Source organism: Microtus oregoni, unplaced genomic scaffold (genome assembly GCF_018167655.1).
Source record: "Microtus oregoni isolate MIOR12 unplaced genomic scaffold, Mior012 000064F_ref0000363, whole genome shotgun sequence".
Taxonomy (NCBI): Eukaryota; Metazoa; Chordata; class Mammalia; order Rodentia; family Cricetidae; genus Microtus; species Microtus oregoni.
The window spans coordinates 5,281,843-5,302,187 of NW_024543874.1; the positions used below are offsets into that span (position 1 = coordinate 5,281,843).

Below are 20,345 nucleotides of genomic sequence, written 5' to 3' on the forward strand. Positions count from 1 at the left end.
TTCACACTGTGTCAGAAGGAGTACAGCCCCCACAGTCCACCTGTCTTTCACACTGTGTCAGAAGGAGTACAGCCCCCACAGTCCACCTGTCTTTCACACTGTGTCAGAAGGAGTACAGCCCCCACAGTCCACCTGTCTTTCACACTGTGTCAAAAGGAGTACAGCCCCGACAGTCCACCTGTCTTTTACATTGCTTTGTTTTCCTCTGGGGGAATTAAAGTTTATACTCCTATGCTCCACTCCCCTTGCACCCCAGCCCTGTTTTTGGAAGGTCACCATTTGGAAGACCCAGCTAGAGCATCTGCAGGGCTCAGAATTGACATAAGATTTCCATGTGAAGAGTGAAGACACGGAAAAGGAGACATGTGAGGTTGAACACCTGGAGACCACCCTGATGGTGCACAGGGCTGATCTGATCCCTGCACCTGAGGCTGAACACCTGGAGACCACCCTGATGGTGCACAGGGCTGATCTGATCCCTGCACCTGAGGCTGAACACCTGGAGACCACCCTGATCGTGCACAGGGCTGATCTGATCCCTGCACCTGAGGCTGAACACCTGGAGATCACCCTGATGGTGCACAGGGCTGATTTGATCCCTGCACCTGAGGCTGAACACCTGGAGACCACCCTGATGGTGCACAGGGCTGATCTGATCCCTGCACCTGAGGTTGAACACCTGGAGACCACCCTGATGGTGCATAGGGCTGATCCCTGCACCTGTGCCCATCCTGGCCTCCACAGAGCAGACCCTGGGGCCTCCCAGACTCTTGTGCTGGATTGACTTCCAGGAGAATGTGGGATTCCTGGAGAAGACTCCCAGGTAAGGTTCATGTTCTGTTCTGATAGCTGAACCTCTTCAGCCTTGGTTGAAGAAGAAGAGTGGGAAGACCCTTCCTCAGGGGTCATGTGGAGGGCCTGAATTTATTCCTGTTTCAGGCACGACACTAAAGATCCAAATCATAATGCATTGTCTATGTGGGCTTGGCTGTTGTCGTCTTTTACTTAAAAAGAGTGTGTGTGCATGTTTGCATGTGTGTGCATGCGTGCGTGCATGCATGCCATGTGTATGCAAGTACCCCCAAAGGCCAGAAAGGGGCATCAAAACCCTGGAACTGGAGGCGGTTGTAAACTTGGGTCCTATGGAAGAGCAGCAAGCATTCCTCGATGCCGAGGCATCTCACACCCCATTGCTGGTGTCCTCATCAGCAGTGGCTGCCTCCCTAGGCTGTCCTGTGGATTAGTGGGTTGGACTCTTGTGACAGGCCTCCTCGTACTGTGAGCCTGTGCTCTGAAAACCTCCACGTTCTTCCCACCAAATTCTAGCTGGGATGTTGACTTGTGCTTCTCATCTAATTCAAATCAGTCCCTCCCTGAAAGCCCCAACTACCCACACTTGGGAGTTCTAATCCATTCTGAGTGCTTGTCTCTGTAAGATCATCAAAACTCCATGGGGGGACTGGTCCCACTCAGTGGCCTCACCTATAGGCTATGTTGTGGTTAGATGATCAGCTTTCCACTGTTTTTGGTTTTCTGTTTGTTTGCTTGTTTTTGATTTTTCATCTTTTAACAGAAACGAGAGACAGACATGCATGGGAGCACATGCCTGTAACCTCTGCACTCAGGAGGCTGAGGCAGGAGGATCATGAGTTGCAATGGTATATCGCGAGACCCTGCTCCAAAACCAAAACAGGTCCTCAAACAAGTAGCAGCAACACAAAGAGCAAAGCAAGGAGAATCTAGCCTGGGAAGGAGTGAGAACAGACTTTAGCCATGCAAAGGAAACCAAACAAATATCAGAGACAGTCAGCTGCAGCTGGGGCTGGCACTTGCGTGGATAAATTCAGTACCTGAATTTATGTTTTCCTCAGAATCTCAGATGTGGCTTTGCTTGGGACTAAAGCCACTTGCAGAAGTAGTTACTTGAGATGGGATTATCTTAGAGTCAGATAGGCCCTTCATCTCGTGTGACTGGTGTCCTTTCAAGACAAGAGAAAACCCTTGTAGGGGGGCAAAGGACCACACGACAAGGGAGGCAGAGGGTTACAACTGTGATGCTGTGACAGAGTCTGGGGCAGAAACAACACAAAGGTGGGACAAGGTTTTCAGTCAGTTATGGTGGTGAAGGCCTGTGGTGAAATTCACGGGGTGGGAGCAGGTAGCAGGGGCCCCTCACAGCCCAGAGAGCACCTAGAACTAGGCTGGGGCTAGCACCTTCAAAGGCCCGGCCCTAGGGACCTAGTTCTCCCAGACATGAACCTGTGGGATACTCCAGATCCAGACCGTTACAGAGACTGCGTTACGGGCTCTACTGTGAGCTGACCAAAGGCCTAGGGCAGATCTTCCCATTGGCAGAGACGGATGGAAATGCCTCTCCAGCACCCCGATGTCAGCCTCTAGAGAGCGAGGACACTTCTGCTGCTTCTGCTGGGAGTCTGTGTCTGCCCTGTTAGTCCATTGCCTAGCCTTGGCCATCCATCACTGAGTGACTCAGGCGTCCCTGCTTTGCTACTCAGACTATAAAAGGAATCGAGGAATAAGCCAAGGGACTTTCCTGTGTTGAATAAAACAAACAAACAGACAACATACATTCTTGTGATTAAGTGCCCCAGAGCCAGTAGGATCTCTTCCTTCCCGAATCCTGAGTTCACCTGGGTTCTTTTTAAAACCCAGACTCCCCAGATCCTCCCAACAAGTTGTCTTCTTAGTTTAAGAAGTCAGGGGGGAGTTGGATGGGGTGACATGTGCCTTGAATCCCAGTATGTGGAAGGCAGAAGCTTAAAGATGATAAATTTGAGGCTACCCTGCGCAACATCCTCATTTCAAAAACAAGACAAAGCCACAGTAGGGTTGCAAGAACGGGGACCAAACAGCCTCCGGAATGAGGCACGGCCCACCCCAAGGTCCTTTTGTACGAATGTGGGTCAAAGACAACTCGTAAGCAGTGCACGCAGGAAAACTGGGCCGTTATATGATTACCGTCCACTCTAGGCAAAAGTGGGGCAGCTGATCCGCTGCGCAGCTATTCTTGGTAAAGAGACCAGACAGGAAAGTCCTTTCAGGACTCTGGGAAATGACATCCCTGCAATGGACACAGTGGGTATCACGGGACTATCACCAGAAAGCCCCTCTGAGCTGTGGCATGAATTTTGGGACAGTCGGGACTTTCACCTAGGAATAGATGTTCAAGCCTCAGGGAAAGTAGATAAATTGTCTACTCGCCAAAGACAGCCTCACGCCATGCACAAATGAAACTCCAGATGGAGGACCCAGGCAATCTGGGGCTGTGGGCTCCAGCTGACTCTGGACCTGCACATAGGTACCTGATGGGTGTGAGGGAAGCCCAGAAGCTGGGCATACTGGTTCAAGGGCAACAACATGAGGAACTCCCCCGAGAAAGACTTGATTTGTGAAAGTACTCCCGAGAAAGACTTGATTTGCCAAGTATTCCTTCATCCCACAGGCTCCCCCTCGCCCCGCAAGAAGCCAAGTCCTCCCATTCAACCTGATCAATTTCCATCTTTTTTATGAAGCCCAGAGACATTCCATAGCCCTTTCTCGGCCCATCTGCAGCTGCCTAGGAGGTTGTGGAAGAGACTTTCACAGCCTCCCTGACCTGAACATAGAAGAGCCATATAGAAGGCTAAACGGAAACGGCAGCATGAACTCCTGCCCGGGGAACTAGGAAAGAGCTCCGTGATCAGCGTATGTGATCCCATCCAATAGTTTCTCCACTGCTGGGGAGCTGTGGTCCCCAGCTTTCGACACATGGCTCCAGCCCCATGCTGTTGATAGCAGTCTGCTTTGCTGACTTGAGACAAGTTGATACCCAGGCTTACAAAGCTTGCACACTTGCCTTGGGGCTCAGGGCTCAGCAGAGGTTGCAGACCGTGTGCCAAGGAGGCAGCAGCATTTGGTTTCTGGAAGGGGAAGTAGCCAAGGAACACACACACCTGGTGTGTAGTCACAGGACATGGACTGCAAACCTCACCCGCATCAAGGCTTCTCAGAGAATGAATGAGGACCGGAGGCACCAGCCTCTCTGCTTTTGCGCCAGCCTCTTTCCCTGTGTCTTGGGGACTAGATATTTCGAGAGTGCTTGCTTGAGGGTGGGGTTCTGTGCCCCTCAGTCTGCAACCTGAATTTCTCATCTGAGAAGTTTGGTGGTGGCCCATTCTGCCATTCCACGAGCTTGTATTGCCTAGAACCCTAAGAGAGGGTGCTGGGACTCTGAGGAGGTCTCCTAGGGAACAATAGCAGTCTTCATGCAGCACTGGGTAAGCCAGCCTAGTGTCAGAACATGCACTTCTGTGCTCCGGCACCAACCATGTGCACTCCTACACTTGATGCACACCTGCATGCACCAAGTTCACACACTCCTGCTCTGAGTACACACCCAGCACATGACTTGTGCTAACTCCTAGCTGGGCCTCCCTGGTCTGCCCGAAGCCGCCTCACACAACCAGAAAGCCTGTCCTGTGGCTCACTCACCCGGAGTTCCCCTAGCCCCGCCACATCAAACATCCAGATGCTGGCTTTGACCCTGAATACTACCAGCCTTAGGTGTCCCTGCTGACCTCTGTCCCCTGCTTCCAGACAACACCTATCACCAAGCTCACTTTAAAACATGTATTTATCTTTTAAGCTAGGTGCAGTGGCGCAGACCTGTAATCCCAGCTACTCTGAAGGAGGAGGCAGGAGGACTGCAGGCCGGAAGCCTGCCTGGGCTACACGGTGGGTTCAAGGCCAGCTTGGAGACATTGTCTCCAAATAAAAACACAACAGGGGACGAGCTCAGTGGGGGGCGCTTGCCAAACACAAATGAGGCTCTGGGCTCCAGCTCTGGGACCACAATTATCAACACACACACACACACACACACACACACACACACACACACACACCAGGAATGCTTCAGAGAAAGTAAACACTTCCTCAGCCAGTCCTTCCTGAGGACCAGGGCCCACCCACCTCTCTGTTGGACTTGGGTCTGGGACTGCGTTTCAGGAGAACACACCTCGGTGCTATCTTAAGTCTCCCAGCTGGTGGAACTCTGTGACCACAGCCCTGGAGGCAAAGATAGCCTAGTTGTACGTGACCCAAGCATGAGACCACTCGGCTGAGGTCTGGTCTCCTGGGCCCTCCATTTGGAGGGGGTCACACAACGGCGCACAGCTGGCTCTCCCCATCTGTAGATGCAACCAACCACAGGCCCAAACGACTTTTTAATTGCATCTATACAGAATATGTACAGACTCTTTCTAAAATTATTGGTGTGTGTGATGTATATGATGTGTGTAAGTGTGTGTGTGTGTGTGTGTGTGTGTGTGGTGTGTGCAACTGTATGTGTGTAATTGGAGATGCACCAGCAAGATTAGAGGACAACTCTGTGCTGTAGGTTCCCTCTTCCCTCCTCTCCATGGGTTCTAGGACGGAACTCAAGTTGTCAGGCTGATGGCCGGCGCCTTCTTTACCGGCTGAGCCATCTGACCGGCTCTTTCCTAGACGACAGCATAAAGTATTTACAGATGTTGTAACTACCCACACAGCACGCACAGTATGCTAGGTTTTATAAATAATCCAGAGGTGATTTAAAGTATATGGAAGGGGACCAGAGAGACGGCTCAGGAGTTAAGAGCATTGGTTGCCCTGCCAAAGGACCAGAGTTCAGTCCCCGGTAGCCACATGATGGTTGGCAACTGTCTGACTCCAGCCCAGAGGAACTTCTTCTGGCCTCCTCAGGCACCACAAACGCATGGTATACTGACAGAAAATGCAGGAAAAACGCTGATAAGAAGATTTTAAAATGGTTTCTAAAAGTGTATGAAAGGATTGTATAAGCTTAGGTAACTGCTACATAGGGACTTGGGTGTCCTCGGGGTTTGGTCTCCTCAGTGGATCCCGGGAAACCAATACCTTGTGAAATAGTGAAGAACAACTATATGTGAGCATCTCAGGGTGTGGCCCAGAGATCGGAGGAAGTTCTCTAGAACATTACAACATCAGTGCTGGAACATTCTGCTCTGACTGGGCTTTGTAGATGCACAGCTGCTCTGCCTGGGTGATGTTGGCCTAAAGGAACACTGTCTTGCCAGCAACACCTCGGTCACAGTGTATCACATCTGTGTATTACAGGTTCACAGGAAGGCAGAAGAGCAGCCATCCTGGGGACATGACTTTGGGCTACTAGGAACAATATCCCACAGGCCACAAAACATCAAACAAAGGGAACTCTCTTAACCCATAACTCAGAAAGGCTCAAGTGTCTCCACAGATGGTCTTGCAAGACAAGAAAAGCAAGTGGTATCCAGAGGAAAAGGAATAGACTTGACCTCTGACATTCCATGGCTACTTCCTTCTCCATTCTCCAAGCAAACATTCTAAATTAGTAGAGAAACTGGGAAGAAGACAGAGGCAGGGAGGACACACACTCCCTGTGGTAGTTTGAGTGTAAAATGGCCCCTCCAGGCTCCTGTTTGAACACATGTGGTCTTCAGCTGTGGGGCTGTCTGGGCAAGCTGTACAATCTTTAAAAGGTAAGAGGCAAGTCACTGGCAGTGTGAAGGAACTTTTGGCTTTGTTTGTTTGCTTGTTTGCTTGGTTGGCCCTATTTGTTGTTTAGTCTCTGCTTCCAGAGTGTGGCTGCCATGTGACCAGCCAGCCTCTTGCTCCCACTACCATGCCTCCCTCACCATGAGGGACTACATCTCTGCAGAACTGTGAGCCAAACAAACCCTTTCTCTGTTAAGTTGCTTTTGCCGGGACAGTTTATCACAGACTCGGGACAGTAACCGAGACACCCCCCCACTCTACAGTTGGCCTTAGCATTTCTTATTGTGATCAACAGTGCTCAAGTGACAATATTGATCTTCAGATCACAAACAATTTATGAATCAAAAGGATGCTCTCACTCCAACACACATATTTCCTCCATGTTTCTCCAGCCAATCTATCTCACCCTGAGAAAAAACTCAGGGTCTTCTATAAACAGAGTCAAAGTCCCCAGACCCCAAACCCCAGGGGCCAGAGCCATACTTAGGCAGCACACTTGTCTTGGGTGCAGGCATATTCTGAGCACTGGGAACACACATCTGATTTCTCAAATCAGACTGTGAACCTCAGGAAGTATCTAGTTCATGCCACTGAGTTCACACCACCAAGTTCGCCTCTCTGGAGGATAGTGCAGACAGAAACCAGCAGGGGGAAATGGGTGTCACTGCACACGAAGGCATGGCTCAGGCCCCAGTCACCAGCGGCTACTTTGTGGTTCTGATGCCACTTGGCTGAGTGGCCATGGGGAAGGCTCCTCACAGCCCAACACCCACCTGAAACCATAGCATCAAAGTCTTACTTTTTCTGGACCGTGAGAAGAACCTGATGCCCCCGGGAGAGGTAGATGGGTTGGAGTTGGGCGAAGACTCTTTGGATGAGGAGCGGAAGATCCCACTGAAGCTCATACGGCGTGGCGAGCGCGGCGGGGATTCCTGGTAGGAGAATGGGAACACAGTTTTGGGAGAGCCAGGGCTTGTCTTGGGCCTCACGGGAGCAGACACAGGGCTGGAGGGCCGGGGCTGGGGGCCCCTGGAGAAGAGTCCTCTGGAAGGGCTGCCTGAGCTAAAGGGACTGTCCACCTGCAGAAAGACAGACAAATGGGGGAGGTCACAAGGCTCCGGGCACTCTCAACGCTGCCTGCAGTAGACCTATCTTTACTGCTCCTTTATACCCTCATTAAGCGGATAGAGAAACAACCCTGATCTCTTCCACAGAGGGGGCAATGGAATGGTCCAGACCTCAGCGCCTGTGCCATGGATGCTCAATTCTGGGCTGGTCAGCTTCTGTCCTGGAGCCCCCGGTCACCTGTGTAACTGTCTAACAGAGCCCTGGAGGGGGAGGCGACATGAAGGTGAGGAGAGGGGACCTAGCACCACTCCTGCCTCTCCTGACTACTATTCCCATATCAGCTTCCATTCCTGAAGCTCTTCACTCGTCCTCTTTCGGGCCTGATGACGCAACTGTGGTTCTTTGTCTCCCCGCCCCACCCCAGGAGAAGAAGCACGAGCCTCTGCGATCCAGAACACATACCAGACCTTGGGCTCATTGATGAAGATGCTGGTATGCGGAGATGACAGATTTCACTCCAAGCTACTGTGGCATTTGAATGGCTAAGGTCACCAGCAGAAGTCAGGAAAGTGCTAGCAAGACCTTAGATTTTAATGATGACTCAAAAACACAGCTCCCACTTAAAAAGTTATCAGGTCCCGTGGCCTTACGCCATGGCTCCGGTGCACAGGCACCGGTATTGGCAGTGTGAATGAGTTCAGGGGCTTGCTTCCTGCAGGCTGGGTCCTGACCTCAGCTCTGCCCCATTACCGTGTCAGCAATATATTAGCACCTTGGTCTTATTGCCTCTGTTTCCTTCTTTGTGACATAAGGGCAGTCATGGCCTCAGCTTGGAGGGCTGTCCGAGTGCTCACACGGTGTTGCTAGCACAGGAACTAGCACACACAGCAAGGGTGTGTGATGTGTGGTGATTGACTACGGTCCTATTGCTACTATTATTCTTATTTTTATTGTGACACTACAGCAAAGGAACCTAAGGGGACCCCAAATCAGCAACAGAAAACAAAGTAACTGTCATAGGCTCAGGGGACAAGGGTCAAAGCACACTAGTAACCAGGGCCATGCTAAGGAGAGTCCCTAAAGTATTGCATAAATTCACCAGTAGAGGGTGCTCCTGAGCTCCCAGTATCAGGCATCTCAAGGACTGATGCCCGCGAGGAGATGCCTCTTTAGTGACCATCAGTCTCCAGAGAGTACCCCTCCACGTGATTCTCCACCTGGCCCTAATGTTGTCACATGGAGGTGTGGGACCCACTTGGTGCCAACTCCTTCCTGAATGGCTTCTGAGGCAGAGACTGGTGTGTGACCAGGATTTTATAATTGAGTCACCGCCATAGAAAGAAGTTCAGGGGCTGGAGAGATGGCTCAGTGGTTAAGAGCACTGGCTGCTCTTCCAGAGGCCCAAGGTTCAATTCCCAGCACCCACACGGAGCTCACAACTGTCTGTAACTCCAGTTCCAGGGGAACTGACACCCTCACATAGACATGCAGGCAGGCAAAACACCAAATGCACATAAAATACAAATGAACAAACCATTAAATATGCTTTTAAAAATTAGTTCAAATCAACTCCCCTCCTACTTGTTATGAAGATCAGTGAGATTCCTTGCCTCTGCAATTTAGCCACCATCCCATTTGCCTGTGGGATTCAGGATCACTCCTGAGAATAACTTTTAAAGCAAGAGGTTCTTCAGGTGGTAGGTGGGTTGCCATGGGGTAAGAAATAGGGAGCCAAGAGACCCTCACCTGTAGTAGAGACCATACAGAAGGTGATAGACTGAGCAAGGATTTGGACAGAGACCTGAATCTGAGTCCTGCACCATCAGTGTGGATGGATGGATGGATGAGCTGGGTCCTCTGCATCTGGGATGCATAATGGGGATGCTAAGATGGGCTTCTTGGGCTGCAAAGATGACTTGCTGTGTTGTACACAGGAGGGATGTTTAGCATGGTTCCTGGTACACAGGTGGCCCTTCATACATGTCTGACCACCAGCAGCATTGTGCATTAAAGGGTCCTTAATGGGGAGGGACTTGTAGGCTGGAAAAGAAGGAAGGCTGAGTTTCAGAAACAGCTTAGTTATGAGAGCTACATGGTACCAGGATCTGCTCCCTGACTGTGGGAGACAATGTAACTCCTGAGCCAGGTAGGCACAGACTTTCTGTGTATATGAGGTCCGCCATTCTTTATCCCTGGATGCCACCACATCTAATGGCAGAAGGTGTTGACTGGGTCACAGTGGACATCATAAAGCTGATGAGTGTTATGACCTCAAGGCTTGCAGCTTTTTAACCCTGATACTACCATCTCCTAGTAAGATTACAAAAATGTCCAAGAGACCAAAGAGGCAAAGGCAGGGAGAAAGGCCAGAGCGGGAGTTCCTTTGGAGTCCCCGAAGAGTGGCCCACGCACTCCTCCTACTATACAGTGTAGCTTGCCCTGTACACGACCTTGACCTGATGACGAGGTGGCGTTCCAGGCAAATGCCAGCATTCAGTTCTAGAGAGAAGACCAAGGTGGACAGGGAAGCAGAAGGCCTCCCAGGAGATCACAGAACAAGGTGAAATGCCAGCAGCATGAAGCAGACAAAGGGATGCCCAGGGCAGGCAAAACCCCCTGTAATGGGGACCCCAGATCAGAGAAGACCCTGAATTCTGCGTGGCTTTGGACAGGATTATGGGCAACTGAGAGGAGGCATTCCAGGGTGGGATTTGAGAAGGATACAGGTCTCAGATACAGAGGCTAACGTTTGATCTACCCAGGAACTCATAGGAGCAGTTGAGCTAAATGCCTTAAAAGACTTGAATCTTTTTTGATTGGCAAGGGATTGCCCAAGACCTCACTGATGGAGGATCTATTCTACATTCAGAAGTACAGGACCCCAAGAGTTAGAAACTCAGCCTTCAGGCAGAGAAGGGAACCCCAGAAAACAGACCTTCTATTTCGTCCCCTAAAAATGGCCAAAGAACAGAGGAGGCTCAGCTCTTCCTAGACTCTCCCACAGAGACCTGACCCTGCAGATCCTATCCTTCCCTGCCTGTTTCCTGAAAGAGGCTGGCAGGGAACAGCAGACCGTGGACGCCTCTAGAGTCATCAGGGATGGCCAGGCCCAGGCTATTAGGCCAGCTGAACAAAATGATACGCAGATAACATAACTTGATGGTTCTCTGAGTAAGGGTGAGACTCCCAAGTGTGTGCCTGGCTTCGCAGCGGCTAATGGAGAAGAGGTACTTAGGCTCTTGAAGGAAGAGTTTCCCAGACAGGGCAAATTCCATGTTTGTCGGGGAGCCACTAGGCAGGAAGTTGAGATGAGGGCCAACTCCTGCTCTGGTCTCAGCTGAACTTGCCTTTCTACCAAACAGAGGAGGCACTGGGTGAGAAAGTAAGGAAGGAGCCTAGTGGGGGCTGGCTTCAGGGCTGACCAGGAGGGATTAGCAAGGCGGGGCATCCATGCTCTTAGAGATGGAGGGAAAAGCAGAGAACAGAAGTTAAAGGAGCCAGGAAGGCAGTTGGGGAGCAGAAGTCCAAAGCTGGGGAACCTAAGGGCCAGCCTTGGAATCCAGTGATGAGCCCAACGGCTCAGGCTGGAAGAGCCGGAAGTGGAGCAGCTGCACTTAAGTTTCCAGGACACCCCCGTGGCTAATCTCCGGAGAGGATCTGAGATGGGTCTTCAGCAAGCAATGGGTAGAAAACAAGAGATGTCTGCAGCCTTGCCCAGTGGAGCACTCCCTGTGAGCACGTTAACAATGCACGTGTTCTTCCTCGCAGAGTTACACAGGCACTGCTGATGCTGACTGCCACTGGCATCCCCAGACCTGCCCTGCTAGCACCTGCTGGGCTGCAGACACCTCCTGCACCTGTTCCTTAATGATGCCACCTAATCCTTAATCATTTTGGCAGACACTATTCCCGCCCCTGGAGGCGTGTCCAAAGAAAGACTGTCGCGACTAAGGCCACATGCTGGTTGCTAGGACTGAGAGAGCCGCTGGGCAGTGACTGGATCGATGAATGCACGGAGAGGAAGCCCAGGCATTAGTTGAGTGTGTGCTGGACCATTCCATGGACTGCCCCGGCTGATGAGTCACTGCAGTGCGGCTGATTCTTCTCAGCTAGTTCTGACTCTAGTTATATACTAGAGCCGACCAGAGTGCCACGCAGAGATAGGTCACGACAACAGAGAACTGTCCCTCTCGGGGACAGGGTACAAGGAAGAGGAGACATTCCCCCTTGATAATGTGCCCAGATGGACACCTTGGGTAGTCAAGATCACTTAGTCCCCCAAGTCTGAGGTTCAGGATATTAAGGGACAGTGGGGGAACATACTGGACTAGCACAAGGCAACCTGGACTCAGGTCGTGCCTCTCACAGGGAGTGCCTCATGCATCCAGTGTAGTTCCTGAGGGTAGACAGATATGTCACGGTTTCCACTGCCCTGTCTTCCTCTGGTCTACCCGTTCCCTCATGAATGTCCTTCTGCCACAAAAGTAGCATCCCTCATTCACCTTGGGCCTCTGCCATCATGGCCTCAGGAAGGGCCAGACATAAGTAGGAATCTAACTGAGGTTCTCTCTTGTGTTTTTATGTGGAGCAAGGTCAATGTTGTGAAGAACTGAGTAGGGCCAGAGACATGCCTTTCAGGGGTAAAAATGGAAAATTTTCTAGATGCTCGTCACCTCACTGTCTTCCAAAAAGGCCTTCTTGACTGTCACAGACACTAGAGCTTCTCGAGGGCTGTGAGATTGTAGCATTGCGGGTATCCCCAGGTCCAGGAGGAGTTGCTCTCTGGGAGGTAGGGGCACTAGGCTGCAATGCCCATGGAAGCTACTAGCTCCCGGCACTAGCACCTCTTTCCTTCACACAAGGCTTGCCAGGAGAGACCCTGCCTCCAAGCTGCATCAGGAGACTGCCCATGTAGGAGAGGAGCGTGCTCTACAGCCCTGGCCCTCTCCAGTATCTGGCTGCACTGTTGCTGTAAGACAAGCCCCTCCTCCTGGGCAAGGTCCTTCACCAGGCCCATAGGATGGGTGAGGGTAATTCTGAGCAAATGTCGGAGGCAGGCAAGAATATCTCCATGACCTTTCTCACTCAGCTGACGTTTAGTGATAACCACTGCCTCTCTCTGGACTTCTGGGGCCACCAGGAAAGTCCCACCTCCCTTGAAGCATTTCTGCCTCAGCCTTAGCTCCTATTGGATTTTCCATGCAGGAAGGCCTACGTGGAACTTAACAGGGCAGAGGCCCAGAGGACTTGCCCTGGCTACACTACAGGCACTGAGTGGGGTGGCGCCTGCCAGCCCAGGCCCCAGGCCATTTTCTGACAGTCTTTCTGGCTGGGTCACAATAACTGCTAATAAGGTTGTTTGGGTAGGGCAGGGTGGGGCAGGAGACTGACTGCCAAGTGAGCCCCATAGGCCTAAACCAATTTGTTGATTCAATTGTATGTGATTCAAACGCTCCAAGAATAGACTCCCTTTTTCCAGGATGGGAACTCGTGCCCTCATCCCAGGCTGGAGAACACCCAGAAGTCACTCAGAGATGCTGCAGCCCCTCCCCGTGGTCATTCTTGTGCTTGGGTCAGTGAGTGATAGGATGCCCAACTGCAGGGGAAACCCGCAAGCCTGCCTTGACCCCCTTCTTGGATGGCCATTGTAACCCTTCACCTGCCACCACCGCCACCTCATCTCTCACTCCTGGCCTGGCTCTGTATTGCTAATAACCTTGGCTATGCCATGGTTTCTTAATGGTAGAAAAAACTAAGGGAATGGGGGAGCAAAGCGTTAAAGAGAGAGGGGCAAATGGAAGTGATGAGGGAACAGGCCAGAGGAGAGATTACCTCACCCCAAAGTCCATGGGCACAGTGGGTGTCTGTGGTGACGATAACACTAGAGAACACAGCTATCCTCAACTTCACTGCTTTTAGTCAGCATCCCGGCTCAGCTCACCGTCTGTCTCCCTCTTTTGCGTCCTCTCACTCTGGGGGACACTGGTGATGGTAGTGTCCACAGCGAGGGACAGAAAGGAGCAAGCCTAGAGGACTCGGAATCAGAGCAGCCAGCAACTTAGGAGGCATGGCCCCGGGAGGAAAGCTGTCTCAGGATGATGCAGCCCCAGCCAAGCCACATGCTGGTGTGAGCCCCACAGAAGTAAACCAGAAGGGTGTCTCAAACTCTGCCTGCCTTGGGGCGCCTCGGGGGTGGGGGTACTGAGCGGCTTTGGAAAGAGGAGTCTCACCTTCCGAGAAGAGTGTTTGTCCGAGTTCTCCACATCTCCATCCAGGAGTGGCATGGCAAAGGAGCTCAGGTCCTGGGAGGTAGAGAGAGCACAAAGTCAAGGTTACGGCTCCTTGGGGCAGGTGCGCATGCTCTAGGAGGGTACCACCACCCCCTCCAAGAGTCCTCCTAAGGACCAGGCAGGAGCCTGGTAGGAATGAAATATTCTAAAGAGATGCTGTGTTCCTCCCTTGAGCTACTAGACTATTGAAACAATGGAACTGAGCTTGAATGGCTACAGAGCTTGGTGCCATCCTTATCATAAGAGATTTCACCCCATTCAGACAAGCTGTCAGACCACCTTGCAGAACACACTGGAGTCAAGAGACAAGGATGGGTTAGTGATGGGCAGACTACACCTTAGCCAGGCACTTACTTAGGTGAACCTCTCGTCCTGCTCTCATGCCAGGACCAAGAATATGGCCTTAGAGGGCAAGGGGAGGGGGGTCACTGGGCCTCTTCACTCTTCTTCATTATGTGACCACACCGAATGAATGCTTTTCTCTATTGCTTGTCTATTTGGCTGGCATACCAAAGAAGGTCTGAGCCTAGGTTAAGGATGCCAGGCTCAGTCGCCAGCCCTAACAACTCCAGTAGCATAGCTGATGTATCTCCATTTCCTTCCAGAACACCAAGCCAAAAGTCCAACAACAGCCCCCACCCATCCCCCAGCAAGCCAGAAAGAAGACAAAGACACAGACCAAAGGGATAAAAGATAAAGAGTCAAGGCAGGCAGGCAGGCTGAAATCATAGTGGCCTATCTGGGGATGATTTGGGCAGTGGCTGATGGACAGGACTTTCTCATTTGACATGAAACATGAGGCTTCTTTGAAGTGGTCCAAGGAAGGGTGTCTCCTGGAAAGATGATCACACTCGTGGGTGGTGTTGGAGCAGCAGATGAAGCTTATGATAGCGGCAGAGATGAATGGGAGTGGGTGGGGCTGCCTTAGTTTCTTTTCCTATTGCTGTAGTCAAATGCCCAGACAAAAGCAACTTCAGCGAGAATGAGCTTCTTCTAGTTCACAGTTTGGGTGCAGCCCATCAGGGAAGCTGAGGCAGCGGGTGCTTGAAGCGGCTGGTCACACACACTCATGATCAGGAATGGAGAGTCATAAAATGCAAGTTTTATGTGTGCTCAACTCACCCAGGGAACGGTCTGCCCACAGTTAAGATGGGGCTTCAGTGGATCCAATCCAGTCAACGTGGCAGTCGGCACTAACCATCACAGGGCTCTAACGCAGAACGGGGAGAGGCGGGTAGCTCATCGCTGAGTCAGGTGTAAGGCAGAAGCATCACCTTGCCTCGCCAGTCCTGCTCTTCCTGTGCCCTGCATGTGGTCTTGGAAAATGCCTACACACTAGATGGGCCACCCTCAAGTCTGCAAAAACCGGTATCCTTAACACTTCATTTTTGTTTATTAAAAAATAATTGGAGTAAAATATATACAATAAAAATTATCATTGGGTCTCTGTGTGTGTGTCGTGCTGGAATGAACCCAGGCTCATATATATGCTAGGCAAGCTCTATACCACTAAGCCCGCTCCGTCTATGGTTACCTAAAGTCTCTAATTCAGCGGCAGTTAAGGACACTTGAATGGTTTTACATCCATCACTACAACTGTCGTGAGTGTGCAATGTCAGAATCAGACACAAACACGATTTCCTACCAAGTCAGCATTTACTGAGCAAAAATTAACCACTAGCTCTTTCCGCTTCCTGGGCTGGAATTTGTAAGAAGTCCCCATTTCCTCCATAGCCAGCTGAGGCAAAAACGGGTTCTTTTATTCCAATCGGAACTGCTAATATTAACTCTCAGCTCACACACATTATGTATCACACAGCAGAGAGATCTGTGTGTACATACACATGTAGGCGACAGAATGACTACGAAGGGTTCAGAAGGCCGACAGGGTTCAAGGAGTTTCAAAGAGGCCTTGCTGATAAGGGTGCGAAGAGAGGCGGTGAAAGAGGTTAGATCAGGTCTGAACCCAGCCAGAGGCAGCCTTTGTAGACTCCAGCCAAGCCACATAGTTAGAGATGAGCTGAGCCTCAGAGCTGAGTCAAGCTGCAGAAGTGAGGCGTGAGATGCTGGGCACAGGGCCTTTAGCAGCAAAGGCAGAACTAGGTCCAGACACAGAAATGCTTCATCAAAACAGGGACCAACCCAAGCTGAAGTCTTAGACAGTTGCGAGTTCTCTGCCTGCCTCCCTCCCTCCATCTGTCTGTCTGTCTGTCTGTCTGTCTGTCTCTCACACACACACACACAGTGGTTTGAACAAAATGCCCCATAGGCTCATGTATTTGAACACTTGGTGCTAAGTTGTTGGTGGTGCCCTCTAGGAGATTTAGGAGGCGTGGCCCTGCTGGTGAAGCACATCCCAGGGAACCGCTTTGAGAGTTTGAGGGCTCTAGCCTTCTTGAGTTGCTCTCTCTGCATCACACTTTGGTTCAAGGTATGAACTCTGCTTCTTGATCCTGCCACCAAGTCGGCACCTTGTCACTATGTCTCCCCGCCATAACAGACCCCTGGCCCTCTGGAGCAGTGACCCACATGAACTCTTGCATCTTTAAGCTGCCTGGGCCATGGTGTTTTATCACAGCAATAGAAAGGGAACACAGACATGCACACATGCACCTCACCTGGTCAGATGACAGCTAAGTGAGACCATATCCCTCTTGGGGGCTGGGTGAGGAGGTCACAGCCTTCCCTCAGTTTGGTGTGTTGGATGAGTTCTCACACCTGGCTTTCCTGATAGGGTTTTTAATACTCTTGTGTGCTAACGTGGACTCAATTTACTTTAATAAATTGATAGGGTGGTATGAATTTTAGGAATCTGTCACTTATCAGTCTGTGCCGTGGGTAGGACTGGGCAGATGGTGTTGTTTACACGCCCACAGCGTTGCAGAATCATTTTCCGCCCTTAAAATGGAGTCAATAGCAGCTTGTAAAATGGAGTCTCTCGGGGAGAGGTGCTGCCTGAGAACCATTGTTCTACACAATATGGAGTCACCAAGGTCAGGGCGCAAGCTGATCTCAGCATCTATTTCCAGAAACTGTTCATCTCTCTAAGAAGAAACTCTGTAATCAACAACACCAAACCTACATCCCTCCCTCCCAAACCCCGGCAAAACCCTCTCTAGCTCTCATCTCTAGCAATCTGACAACTCTGGGATCTGCAGAAGATGAAAGGCTGTTGTCTGCCTGTGGCTGGCTTAGGTCAGTTAGCACAGTCCTCAAGGGCCACTGAGTGTCATTCAGCCTGTGAAATCTACCATAGGTGCATCAGAATCTCTTTCCCCTTTACAGCTGAATCCTTTCCAGTTTACGGCAGACCACATTTTGCTTATTTCATCTATAAGTAGATGGGCAATGGGGATGCTCCAATCTTTGGCTCACCCTCAGGTCACAAGTTGAAATCTTGACTCCCGAGACTTCAGAAAGGAGCTGTTTGGAGGTGGGCTCTTTAAAGATGCAATTAAACTGAATCAAGATCATTACCATGAGTGCTAATCTAATGGGACAGGTATACTAAGGGAGACATCAGGACATGGACACACACAGGGATAAACACGTGAGGACCAGGCAGAAAACAAGGAGGGGGGGAGAGGGAGAGAGGGAGAGCAAAAGGGAGAGAGGGAGAGGGGAGCTCTGAGCAATCCACAATTGTCCTCCGTTGTGATGGCCCTAGCAAACTCAACAAACAGGCCTAAGAATATCTCTGCATGACTTTGCTTTTGATTCTGTCTTGTTGAATATAGAGAAGCAGAACTGCTGGGCACAAGGTGATTCTACATTTTTATGGTGCACTGTTTGCTACAGTGGTGGTACCATGGTCTTCTCCGATTAGCAATACACAAGTTTCTGTTTCCTTTGTCCATATATGTTATATGTACATATGTATGTATGTACATATGTATGTATTACATATGTATGTATGTACCCACTTACCTACCCCTCTTACTGTCTATTCATCTATCTATCTATCTATCTATCTATCTATCTATCTATCATCTATCTATCAATCATCTATCTCATTCACAGTCCTGGGGATTGAACCCCTGTGCACCTTAGGCAAGTTCTCTGCTCTGAGTTCTGTCCCCAGCAGCAATGTCCCCACACCCTACCCAACCCCTGTAACCTTCTATTGTCTCTGTCATCGCAGCCACCCGGCTAGGTGCGAGCTGCTATCTTCCTGGGCTATTTATTTGCATTTCTCTGGTGCCCAGCAGCTTTTTGCTTGCTATTGAGCAGTTCGTTACAGTCTCTGGGGAAAGGTCTGCTTAGGTCCTCTGCCCACGTTTACAGTCAGATTACCTGTTGCTGGGCTGTAGGAATTCTCTATGAACCCTGGACCTTAACCTTTCATTTGACACATGAGAGCAGGTATCTTCTCGTTCCACGTGCTCCTTCTCCACTCTTCCGGCCGTGCTGGTAGATGCAGAGCTATCTCTCATCTGACTTGGTCACTTTATCTATTTTTCCTTTTGTTCCCTCTCCTTATAGTGTTGTATCCAAGAAACCCCCATCAAATCTAGATTCCTAGGGCTTTTCACAGATACTGTTTTTCACAAAACTACATGTAGGCCTCTGATTCATTCAGAATTATTGTTTTAAATGTTACATCAAGTAACTGTGGCACTTTGTCCTTTTGCAGGTGGCTGTTCGGTTTCTCCAAGGCTGTTTGTTGAAATGATGGCCCTTTCCTCCTCGAAATGCCTTGGCACCCCCGTCAAGAGTCAACTGCAGGCTACAGGGATGGCTCAGTGAGTACAGGTGCTTGCTGCAAAGCCTCATGGCCTTGGTGTGACCCCGGGAGCCATATGCAGAGGGGGAGCTCTGATTCCTGCAAGCTGTCCGCTGACTTCACACATGTACTGTGGCATCTGCACACAAACACACAAGATAAACACACACAGCAGAAAGACGTGATGTGGTCGTGTCTCACGGTTTCTATTGCTCTGGGTTTCTATGCAACTTGGACACAAAAGGGTTTATCCCACCTTGCAGTCTATTTCCATCCTTGAGGGAAGTCAGGACAGGAACTCAAACGGGGCAGGAACCTGGAGGCAGGGGCCAATGCAGAGGCCATGGAAGAGTGCTGCTTACTGGCTTGTTCCCCATGGTTTGCTCAGGGTGCTTTTTTTTTTTAATGATTTTTATTGACCTCTACATTATTCTCTGTTCCTCTCCTTTCCCCTCCCTTTAAACCCTCTCCAAGGTCCCCATGCTCCCAATTTACTCATGAGATCTTGTCTTTTTCTACTTCCCATGTAGATTAAATCCATGTATGTCTTCATTATTGTCTAGGTTCTCTAGGATTGTGATTCATAGGCTGGTTTTCTTTGCTTTATGTTTATAAACCATTTGTGAGTGAGTACATATGAGAGTTGTCTTTCTGAGGTCTGGGTTACCTCGCTCAAAATGATGCTTTCTAGCTCCACCCATTTGCCTGCAAATTTCAAGATGTTATTTTTTTCTGCTGTATAGTACTCCATTGTGTAAATGTACCACATCTTCCTTATCCATTCTTTGGTTGAGAGGCACTTAGGTTGTTTCCAGGTTCTGACTATGACAAACAATGAAGTTTTGAACATAGTTGAGCATATGTCCTTCTGGCACAGTTGAGCATCCTTTGGATATATACCCAAAAGTGGTATTCCTGGGTCTTGAGGAAGGTTGTTTCCTAATTTCCTGAGAAATCACCACACTGATATCCAAAGGGGTTGGACCAGCTTGCACTCCTACCAGCAATGCAGGAGTGTTCCCTTTACCCCACAACCTCGTCAGCATAAACTGTCATCAGTGTTTTTGATCTTGGCCATTCCTGCAGGTGTAAAATGGAATCTCAGAGTTGTTTTAATTTGCATTTCTCTGATGACTAAGGATGTTGAACATTTCCCTAAGTGTCTTTTAGCCATGTTGAGAGTTGATGAAGTTGAGAGTTCTCTGTTTAGGGCTGTACTCCATTTTTTTTATTGGATTATTTTTTCTTTTGATGACCAATTTCTTGAGTTCTTTGTATATTTTAGAGATTAGACCTCTGTCTGATGTGGGGTTAGTGAAGATCTTTTCCCATTCTGAAGGCTGTAATTCTGTCTTGATCATGTCCTTTGTTTTACAGAAGCTTTTCAGTTTCAGGAGGTCCCATTTATTAATTGTTTCTCTCAGTGTCTATGCTACTGGGGTTAATTTAGGGAGTTGTCTCTTGTGCCAATGCATTCAAGTGTACTTCCCCCTTTCTCTTCTGTGAGGTTCAGTGTGGCTGGCTTTATGTTGAGGTCTTTGATCCATTTGGACTTAAGTTTTGTGCATGGCAATAGATATGGGTCTGTCTATATTCATTCTTCTATCTGTTGATATCCTGTTATGCCAGCACTATTTGTTAAATATGCTTTCTTTTTTCCATTTGATATTTTTTGCTTAGTTGTCAAAAATCAGATGTTTGAAAGTGTGTGG

The 20,345-nt window shown here is 49.8% G+C and overlaps 1 protein-coding gene across 10 annotated transcripts in view; it reads right to left on the reverse strand.

Moving 5' to 3' along the window:
• Positions 1–20,345, reverse strand: part of Prkag2 (protein kinase AMP-activated non-catalytic subunit gamma 2) — a 271,437-nt gene that overhangs the window by 179,246 nt on the left and 71,846 nt on the right. For 7 of the 10 annotated variants that reach the window (XM_041640574.1, XM_041640573.1, XM_041640572.1 and 4 more), the window contains exons 2-3: positions 13,851–13,922; positions 7,352–7,631 (exon numbers count right to left, since the gene is read on the reverse strand). In XM_041640574.1, the coding sequence (XP_041496508.1) occupies positions 7,352–7,631; positions 13,851–13,922 (352 nt within the window). The other 3 variants (XM_041640579.1, XM_041640580.1, XM_041640583.1) reach the window with 2 other exon arrangements.